Below are 10,232 nucleotides of genomic sequence, written 5' to 3'. Positions count from 1 at the left end.
TGTGTAAAACTTCTACATAGAATTTCTCTTTTATCTACTGGTTAGTTATCGGTCCTATTTGAAACTTAGACTCAACTGAAATCAATTTTGTTCAATTTAGTTTTAAGTTAAGTGTAACATCCAAATACTCGATTTTTAAATTACTAAACTTATGTCAACTCAAAACTTTTTTATACGTGAGATTAATAACTTTTTTTCAATTTAACATAATTTTACATACGGGATCTACAACATTTTTCAGCTTCCGATAAATACATCTCAACTCATCTTAATATTCAAATACATTTAAACTCATTTTAAATAGATCCTATAAAATTCATTCAATCAGTTCTGCTTGGTAAGTGAGATGAAAATTTTGAATTTAAGATAAAATATTAAAATATTATATTTTAATATTATTATTGTTTTGGAATTTAAAAAAGTTAAGAAAAAGTTAAATTATTTATTATATTTTATATGAGAATTTGAAAAAATTATAATAATGAGATAAAAATTTTAAATTTAAGATAAAAATTTTTATCTACCAAACGGAACCTAACTCACTGCTGCTCAGAATTTTAATATCCAAACGAGTGATAAACTTCCGCGGCAAGAAATGAAAAATTAAAATTAAAATGGGTTGTCGACAGAAGCTAAGCAAAGTCGTGTGGACGAAACTGACCGCACCTTACAACGGACGCGGACTCGGAAGGGAGTACCAGAAAAGGAAAAAGAGGGGCAAGAACGTCTTTATGAGAGTTTCCCTTGAACGAAGCCGGTTTGCCGAAACGAATCCTAGTGATATTTTCCTTTTCGATCACAGCTCTCACTGGTAACTGTATAAACTTTCGAAAACCCCTAATTCTTATGCATTGATTGATTCAATTAAAACCTAATCCTCATCCGTAACGGCCCCTTATTATTTTATCCATTTCGGAATATAGAGAATAATAAGAGAGAGCATCCAACAAAGTCCTGAATTTTGAAGCCCCGGCCAACCCGATCTCTGTCTGGTAAGAATGGTTTCCGTTTCATTTTTTTTTTCTTTTTCTATTTGGTGTGTACTTGCCTAGCTTTTATTGTTGGATCATGGTTTTGGCTCTTTGATATGGTTTCATTCTGTTCCGTTTATTGGGATCGAATTTACTATTATAATGAATCAGCGGGGAAAACATATATCGTATGTTAAATTAAGGAGTTTCTCTGTGATTTGAAGAATTCCATCATACAAAAGGGTTTAACTGCTGGAGAGGAAGGAATGAATGCTTTTTACATTTTATTTTGTGTCCCCCTATATGTGCTCCTCTGAGGGGCATCAAAAGGCACAATTGAATGATTGAATCTAAGCGAATTTCTAGAAAACCGGACGTGATTTTTTCCCTAATATTATGCTGGATTATTTTCTTAACTAAGACACTTTGGAGGAATCGTATTGCCAGTAATTTCTGGTACTATCACAAAGCCCGGATTCTATATTATGAGTATATGCGCCCAGAAAATCTATACTTGATACATGACCTTTAATAACCTTGATTGGATTGTTTGTTTATTTAGCTACTTCCCAAAAGCCTGTTGTCTCAATCGCTTTTCTTCTTTTTACATCAGGTCAAATAATTTGCTGTATGGTGGGCTGCTTGCTTTTTTTTCCCAACACACTAGAACCTGCTCTTTATCTTTGTACGATTGTGTTATTTTCTAAAGGTTCATAGTCTAAATATATTGTGGAAACATTTATAAATATCTAATAGCCTTAATCTGCTTTTATGTTTATCAGGCACAACTAGTAGATTTTGTATTAAAGAAAATATCAGCTAGGGCTTCAAAGACTATTATTGGTATTTCTGAGATGGCGGAAAAGTCATGTATCAAGCGCCTTCAGAAGGAATATAGAGCACTTTGTAAAGTATGTCTCCCTTGAATACATCTAAATTTTTATGTAATTATTGTCATAATTTTTTTTTTATGTAACTATAATTTTCATAGGTCCATAATATGTGGATCTGTAGAGTGAACTTTGTTCCTCTCCAATATACCTTGTTAAGCTTAAGTTTTGCTGGAGTACAGCTGAATCATCCATGTCTGAAAAATGTTTTGGCCTTATGGTGATCCACATCCACTATTTGGTAGATTCCATAGATTCAAACCAACATCTGACGTAAAACTAGCAATTGAAAGTAGAAAAAGAAAGGTTTAAGGTTTTACGATCATCTGTCAGACCGTCCATTTGTGAAGTGAAAGCTTCATTGCTATTGTTTTCCATTTCGAACTGGATATTCTTGGATAATATATGCCCATTGAAAATGCATACGATGTTGATTATATTTTCTATGACTTGTAGGAACCAGTTTCCCATGTTGTGGCCCGTCCTTCACCAAATGACATTCTTGAGTGGCGTAAGTTTATTCCAAATGCTATTTGTTCTGAACTCTACCACCACTTTTGTTTTTCTCTTTTGCATACAACATAAGGAGATGTTATTAAGGCTTTTGGCTAATTTAATTGAAGGTAAAGAAGATAAACTGTTAGACTGTTTGTCGTATATTCTCGATAAGATTGGCCAATAGGTAATATAAAGAATATATTTTCTAATTGTTTGGAATCTTTGGATGGATCCCTGTTCAGCTTTTAAATTTTTTAGCACCTTTGGGATGGAATTTACCAACATAAATAAAGGTTCTTTCTAACTGAATGTGAATGGTCCACAACTGCACTCTTTTGTAGCCAATGTCACTGACCTGTATCTCATGTAAGGAATAGGGTATTCCTTAACATATCATCATATCATACAATTTGCTTGGTAAATATTTTTTATAAGTAGTGTTTCCTCTTTCCTCAGGGTTAGCTCATATATTGTGACACTTGCTTCGCTGTGAATAGAGAGGGTTGCTACTGTATCTGGTGGTGGATTTATTTACATGATATTCCTTATCTGCTGATCTCACCTTTGCCTTTTTGTTCTCTTATTTAGGTTTTATCATTATACTTACATTTTTGTGACCTTGTTTTTATATTTCATCCTTCTATTCCAGATTATGTGTTAGAGGGAAGTGAAGGAACACCTTTTGCAGGTTTGTTAAGTTTATTATTGGAGTGTGAGATCAGGTTCTCAACATATTTTGTCCTATCTTCATAGACTCCTAATCATGGCATTTATCTAATTTTATTGTGGGAAACTTCTCTGCTCATTGTGATCAGGTGGATATTACTATGGAAAGATCAAGTTTCCTCCACAATATCCCTATAAACCACCAGGAATTAGGTAATCTATTATTCAGATTCCATAATTTTCCAAGAAATATGGTACTTGCAGCATTGGTATTCTGATTTTCTAAGTGCATTGATATTGATTGCTCCTAATTTTTATTCACCATTTTCTGCCTTGTAGCATGACCACCCCTAACGGACGGTTCATGACACAAAGGAAAATATGCTTATCCATGAGCGATTGTAAGTTTTTTCATGGAACTGGTTGAAGAAAACCTTTCTTTCTTTCTTTTTTAATCTTTGCTTACTAATTTTCTGTTTGCCTTTCGTTTTTTGTTTTGCAGTTCATCCTGAAAGTTGGAATCCAATGTGGTCTGTATCAAGGTACGACAGATTCCATTTCTGAAGTACTCTTTCCGTGTGTGTGTTCTCTATTACCATGCAATACTATTATTTGCTTGTTGACAAGCTTCATTGTTCCAAGGAATTGTTGTGGTAGACTATATTTCTTTTTCAGTCTTTCATTAATATTTTTTTCTTCCTCAATAATGCAGCATACTCACAGGGCTTCTTTCATTCATGGTGAGTTACAGTTTCATATGTTATGATAGAAGCTGGATGATACAAGTTCTGCTCCTTTACATTCAACAACTAAGACAGTTGGCTCGTGATTTTTTGTTTTGTTTTGTTATTTTCTCCATTGTGAAATCCAATTGTACATTTGGTCACCCTGATTAGTTGATGAGCAAGCAATTAATGGTAATAAATATCAATCAATGGAAGATTTGAGCTGGCTTAAGGCTTAATTGAGCTGAGTTGAGTTTTGTTTTTTAATAAATAATTTTTTTTAATTGAAAATTTGCAAAGGCATTGCTCAAATATATAGGACATATACAAGAGGAATAGCTAATTGCACATAGAAAAGATACTAGAAAATATATGAAAACTCAGCCCATTAAAACTCAGTTGTGTGAAATTGTGAATTATCTTTTATGGGCTGGAAGATTCCAGTGGTTAGATATCAACGGTTCTTATATTGGAATATACTTGAAGAAACAGCTGGAGTTCTCGTAGCTCTTTGACAATTTGTTTATGACTCGATGCATTTTCCTCATGCAGATGGACAACAGTCCTACCACTGGCAGTGTGAACACTACTGTTGCTGAGAAGCAAAGTCTCGCCAAGGCTTCCCTTGCTTTTAATTGTAAGAAGTAAGTAATTTGCACCATCTACATAGGACTTTTCTCGTCTTTTTAACTGTTCCAAGTCTCACTTGAAAGTCGTTTTTTGACCTCCACTTTTATGCATATACCATTGCGCACCGAAGCCCATGACATATGGGTGAATGGCCTATGAGTTACATTTGCGCATGTGAATGGGTCATGAGCAGATGTCCAGATACATCCCTTTTATCTCTTTCCAAAATGCTCCCTGAATAATATTAAATTGCAGCCATTTATATGGTAAAAGTGGTGCTTGGACTACAACATATGTTTGCTTGGAAGGAGGACTAAATCATGCAATATAAGGAATGAATAGAAGCTAGCTCTGTGCACCGCTTGCCACAATTGCTTTAAACTTAAATTGTAATTATATTTTTCCTTTTTTGCTGCTTTCAGACATCATCCACTCCTCGGTAGGATTGGTACCAGCAATTGGGGAATTTGCATCAGTTTTTTATTTTTAAAATGTTTTAGGTTTTTTTATGACAGATAGTTTCACTCCGAACCTAATTGGCTCTTGTTTTCTTTATCATAACAGCCCCACATTCAGGAAAATGTTCTCTGAGTATGTAGACAAGTATAACCAGCAGCAGCTGTCCAAGAAGCTTGCTGCAGAGCAGGTGACACCAGGACTATCTCAAGAAATTTCCACACCCATGAAACGAGTGGGAGAAGATGGGAAAAGAGTTGATGCTGTGAAGGATATGAAAATCGATAGGAAGCAGTCACTCCCAACTTGGTTGATGTTCTTGCTGGTTTCCATCTTTGGCATTGTAATGGCCCTGCCTCTGCTTCAACTTTGATATATAGGTGACAAGTGTAATATTTATAGGGGTCAAGTGACATAAAGGCTTCGCAAGTATAGAGCGTCCAACATAATTGTGTATAGTGGTGTTGGAGCAATCTTTGATGATGTTTTCTCGTTTTATGTCAATGCCAGTCAGGTTATCAGCTGATGGTCAAACATTACACGGCTGTCGTGTTATCTGAATAGACTGAGTTTTAGTTTTTGATCAAACAAACAAACAGCACACGGCCGTCACGCTATCTTAATTTTGTTGGAGTTTTATTTTTGGTGCTCTTACTTCTGTTTGTTCTTATTCTCTCATCAATTTTTTTTTTTTTTTTTTTTTAATTTTTATGTGGACTGCCATACTGTATTTGACAGCCAAGAGATAGTGTTTTTGCTGGAGCGTAAATACTGTAAATGGCTCAAGAAGTCTTCAAATTTTCAGTAAACCAGGGATGCCTCAACAATCATGAGAAGCTTTTCTGTTTTTTCTTTTGTTTTTTGGATATTAATATGGCCTAAATCATTTTGTGTTTAAACCTAGGAGCTTTATTTCTTAGTAACACAAAATTAAACTATCTCAATTTATCTAATTATTATAATTTTTTTAAATTTTCACATAAAATATATAACAAATAATTCAACTTTTTTAAATCCTAAACAAAATTAAGTTTAAAAATTATATTATAGTAATATTTTATTTAATTTTTAATAACACATTTTATTTAAATTGTGTAATCAAACCTATTTCCTTCTTGGTTCAACTTTTACCTCAGGGTTATTTTATTATGTTGATTACACAAATCGTATGGAAAACGACAAACATTATGATTAACATCACCATTATTGTAGCGTCGAAGGGAATTATTATATATAATTGGTGTTGTGGAATGAAATCATAATTCCTTTGGTGGGGTCGGAATTTGTTCTCTCTCGGCATTGTTTTGAATGGTGAGTCCCATAAAGAATCACTTTACAACCTAAGCACATACAACAAAAATTCTTAAGAGTAATGATACACGCTTAATCACTTTTATAACTATATTTTTTAAAAATTAGGTATTTAGATAAAGTAATATTACTTTTATAATTTATTTTATAAAAATATTTCTTTTTTAAATATAATTATATATCTATCATTGTCTAGAAGATTTAAATGGACTGATTTCTTGAAAACTAAATAAGTACCTAGATTCAACCCTGCTACACCCTTACAACGCCCCTTAAACCATGGATGCAGTCTCCCCCATTCATTTTAAAATCATGATAATAAATAAAGAGTAATGTTACTCATTATTTATTTTCTCATCATCGCATAATATGATATTAAATGATAAGTCACACTAGAGATATAGTTATATTAAAACACCACTTTATAGTTTATGCTTTGCTTGTTAAGTTGGGAGTAATGTTATTCATTATTTATTTTATTATTATCGATTTATTATTTTATAATATAATATTAAATGATAATTTATAATGAAAATATAATAAATATTTTTTAATTATTTAATATCACGTTTTAAGATAATAAGAAGACGATGAAAAAAAAGAAAAAGATAATGAATAAATAAATTTTGAAACACCCCACCGTGAAACCTTAAGGGGTCCGCAATTGTAGCAAGATCCCATGAACAAAAAGACAAAGTTTGCCCTTTGATTTCCTCTTTTTTCTATAAATAATATTTATATTACAAATTTTAAATAAAAATGTATTTCTTTAATTGTAGTTTTTTATTTAATGACTGGTGGGTTATTCGGTCCCATGAGGGATACATTTATATTATATTAATACACCACTTTTATAGATTATGCTTTGCTTGTTAAGTTTGGAATAAAAGGCTGAGCAACTCCATTCCATATCTTTTACTCTTTTAATTTGTTACTAGCTCTTACAGCAATAGGAGTGGTGTATGCACGTGCAAATGTAAAATGAGAAAAGATATTTGTAATCGTAAATTGTGTAATCATCGTATAATTATTTAAAAATAAATAAATAATGTAACTTATATAAAAAAATTAATTTTTTAATAACATACTATATTTTTTTTTAAAAGTGATTATTCAGTGTTTATGTACTTTATAGTTATATATAGAATAACTTTTTTTTTTAATTCTTTTAGCTCAAAATTATATAATTTAATATGAGAGTTTTTCTTAAATAACAAAGGTAATCTCTAAATAATGTATAAATGTCATATAATTATTTTAAAATATATAAATAAATACGATATTTGTGTGAAAAGAAAAATAATTTTTTAATTATATATTTTATTACATTTAAAAACGACTGCATGACAACTAGATACTTTACAACGACTCTGGTAACATTCTCCAAAACCATCGCTACTAGACAGATGACAGTATTCTTTCATGAGTAATGTAACATACAGTCATTTTTACGCACTCCCTGCGCACTCCACTGATATGATTGGTTGGATTAATTTTTTTTTAATACACAACCAATCATATTACTGGAGTGCACAAAGGAGTCTGCAAAAATGACTACACATAGAATTTTCCTACTTTCATAAGATAGTCATTTTACTCCAAAACCCTTTTCATGCTTCGAGTCATTATCTTTCAAAAATTGGAGGATTTATAATCTCAAGCTCTCCTGAACTGTATAGCCGAATGCATGTTTCTTTTTTAGATTCCTTTAACGCTTTGTTCTATGAGTGAGTTTTTGGACAAACTACTCGCAGGCAACGATGAAGAAATCTCCAGTATACCCGAAACATGAAACGAGTGCTTTCGGGGCCGATGAAATATTTGATCCTAATGTGGACTTTTCTCAGGTGATTGTTTCTAAATTCCTTGTTCCCGTCAATTTCCTGACGTTGCAGAAGAATTAAAAGGTTGAATCTTGGTCAGTGTATGATATTGTCTCTCTTTTCTCCCCTACTCTTTGTTTTGGTACTTTTACTGTCATTGTTAATCATCTATATTTTCATAAAATGGCTTCCACATGCAGTTTTCTGTGCGTAAATGCCATTTTTTAAAGATTTTAGTTGGATTTTACGTTTGATCGGCAGTTCTTGGAAGAAGCAAGGCACCACGGAAGAGTTGTAGATTTCCAGAGCTCACCACTTTACCCAGAAGAAAAAGGAAAGAAAAGATTGGCAGGAGACAAACAGGCCAGCAAGAAATCATGGAAAAACCATCTATTTTCATGGTGGAAAACTGAAAAAAAGAGCGAGCCTCGAGTGAAATCAACAAGCAGCTCTTACATGAATTCTCTTCCAAAACGGCATCTTGTTTCTGGTCCAATACATGGCAGTGGCAAGACCAAGAACAATGATGGCAGGCACGGGCGACCGTCATCCGGACCTCTCACCGGTCTTTTCAACCCCACAAAGAGAGTGGAGAATGAGATACCTTACATGTGTCTGGACGAAGTAGATAGACCTCAGGCCCTTCAAACCTATGGCCCTGTTTACCTGGTAACCTAAGTGCATGGAAATCATGGACATCAGCAACAAGTTTTTTGGCCCGAGCTTGAATGTGGTGCATCTGCATTTTCCACATTAAAATGTTCATTGATCTTGTTGCGGAATTGTGTGAAATTTGAGGACGGGATTTGCTTTCTGGACATTTTCTGTGATTCCATTTAAATGGTTTCGTTCTATTTTTTTGTTGATTTTGGTGTATTTTTAATAGAATTTTGAAGAGATTGAGGTGAAAAGACTTCGAAAATTTTAAGGACAAATATAGCCTATAAAAGTTAATTTCTATTATATTATATGATACAATATGTTAAATCATAAAATTATTTTTATTATAATAAAAATTTTATATGTAATTATTTTTATATATTCTATTAATGTAATTAATTGTATATCAAAAAATTAATGTAATTAATTATATTAATAAAATATATAAAAATAATTGTGCCTAACACTTCTTATATTAAAATAAAAATAACATTTAACTGTGGCAGTGGTAGGGCTGTACATCGATGGGTTCGGCGTATGTTTCGACGCTAAACAAACCTATGCCGAACCGAGACACCACCGACCTCTTCAAAGTTCCTATTAAACCGGCCGAAATCGAAGGTTGTGAGAGAAAACCGATTATATCGGTCTCAATTAGCGTCCGTGTTGTGGTCGGTCTACTGTCGATGTCTTCTGTGAAGGAGGAAGAGCTGAGGAAGAAGAATGAACACTGGTGCCGTCGTCTGCCATGGATGATGAACGAGTTGCAGAGAGGAATAATAGATGCCAGAAGAAGAAGAGGGGTGGGGGTATAAACTCATTTTGAAACGACGCTGTGTTGTTCTATTATATTTTTTTTAAAACATACATATTCTAAACAATGCTGTTTCACTTATTTAAGTAAAATGATGCCGTTTTATATTCATATATTTGAAAAAAAATAAACAAATCGGTTCAGTAATTTTTCAAGAGTTCAAAACCGGCACCGAATCGTCGATGTCGTTTTGCTTCAATTTTTCTCGCTGCCGACCGGTTCTTTTCTGTATTCGGCCGATTCCGTACTCTAACTGTCGGTCTAATCAATTCACGGCTAATTTGGTCGCCTGTACATCCCTAGTGGCACGCCCACCGGCGGGGCATTATCCTTAAAGTGCTGCTTTTGTGCTGACATGTTGTCAGAAACCAAATTTGTAATCCCTCGAAAGATGTGTAACTAACCTGCCGTGATCAGGCAGGCTTGCGAACGTGGAGAAACTTTTCTTTTTACGAGGAATGATATATGCATAATATATTTTTTCAATATATTTTACAATAATATTATAAAATAAAAATCCTTCGTTTAAAATATAATTATATGAAATATTATGAAAATTATTTTTCAGAAAGAATGCCTCTACAATTGTCCTGGAATGTCACTCACTCTCTCTCACTCTCTCTCTCTATGATTGGATACCTTGCTATCCAATTACAATTACTCTATGACTCTTAATAAAATAATATATTTTAAATATTTAAAGATATTGGATCAAAACAAAAGACAAACTTAAATTTTAAAAAATTTATTATTTTAATTATATAAATCGTTAACAAGTTGTAAGCTAT

At 32.8% G+C, this 10,232-nt stretch overlaps 2 protein-coding genes across 4 annotated transcripts; both read left to right on the top strand.

Annotated features, from left to right (window-relative positions):
• Positions 1–671: 671 nt before the first annotated feature.
• On the top strand, positions 672–5,490 carry LOC122300863 (ubiquitin-conjugating enzyme E2 34-like). Of its 3 annotated transcripts, XM_043111796.1 has the most exons (12): positions 672–811; positions 924–992; positions 1,585–1,656; positions 1,754–1,882; positions 2,318–2,372; positions 3,009–3,047; positions 3,175–3,238; positions 3,365–3,426; positions 3,528–3,567; positions 3,738–3,765; positions 4,303–4,394; positions 4,945–5,490. In XM_043111796.1, exons 4-12 carry the CDS (start codon positions 1,826–1,828, stop codon positions 5,207–5,209), a joined length of 702 nt encoding a protein of 233 aa, XP_042967730.1. In that variant the 5' UTR covers positions 672–811; positions 924–992; positions 1,585–1,656; positions 1,754–1,825; the 3' UTR covers positions 5,210–5,490. The 3 variants fall into 3 exon arrangements, with proteins under 3 accessions (XP_042967730.1, XP_042967728.1, XP_042967727.1); XM_043111794.1 differs by lacking the exon at positions 1,585–1,656 and having other exon boundaries at positions 673–811; XM_043111793.1 differs by lacking the exon at positions 1,585–1,656 and having other exon boundaries at positions 739–992.
• A 2,100-nt stretch (positions 5,491–7,590) lies between these two features.
• On the top strand, positions 7,591–8,861 carry LOC122295194. The gene is made up of 2 exons (XM_043104307.1): positions 7,591–7,994; positions 8,232–8,861. The coding sequence occupies exons 1-2, from the start codon at positions 7,908–7,910 to the stop codon at positions 8,646–8,648; spliced, it is 504 nt and encodes a 167-aa protein (XP_042960241.1). The 5' UTR covers positions 7,591–7,907; the 3' UTR covers positions 8,649–8,861.
• Positions 8,862–10,232: the final 1,371 nt, after the last annotated feature.

Source organism: Carya illinoinensis, chromosome 2, assembly GCF_018687715.1.
Source record: "Carya illinoinensis cultivar Pawnee chromosome 2, C.illinoinensisPawnee_v1, whole genome shotgun sequence".
In the NCBI taxonomy this organism is placed as follows: domain Eukaryota; kingdom Viridiplantae; phylum Streptophyta; class Magnoliopsida; order Fagales; family Juglandaceae; genus Carya; species Carya illinoinensis.
Note: the sequence above shows the minus strand (reverse complement) of the source record. Positions and strands in the feature narration are given on the sequence as shown.

Excerpts from the sequence above, each read along its gene's own strand:
- LOC122300863 (XM_043111796.1), top strand. The coding sequence starts at position 1,826 with ATGGCGGAAAAGTCATGTATCAAGCGCCTTCAGAAGGAATATAGAGCA. Across the intron at positions 2,373-3,008 it reads AAATGACATTCTTGAGTGGC|ATTATGTGTTAGAGGGAAGT; the intron begins GTAAGTTTATTC and ends CTTCTATTCCAG. Across the intron at positions 3,427-3,527 it reads ATGCTTATCCATGAGCGATT|TTCATCCTGAAAGTTGGAAT; the intron begins GTAAGTTTTTTC and ends TTTGTTTTGCAG.
- LOC122295194 (XM_043104307.1), top strand. The coding sequence starts at position 7,908 with ATGAAGAAATCTCCAGTATACCCGAAACATGAAACGAGTGCTTTCGGG. Across the intron at positions 7,995-8,231 it reads CTAATGTGGACTTTTCTCAG|TTCTTGGAAGAAGCAAGGCA; the intron begins GTGATTGTTTCT and ends TTTGATCGGCAG.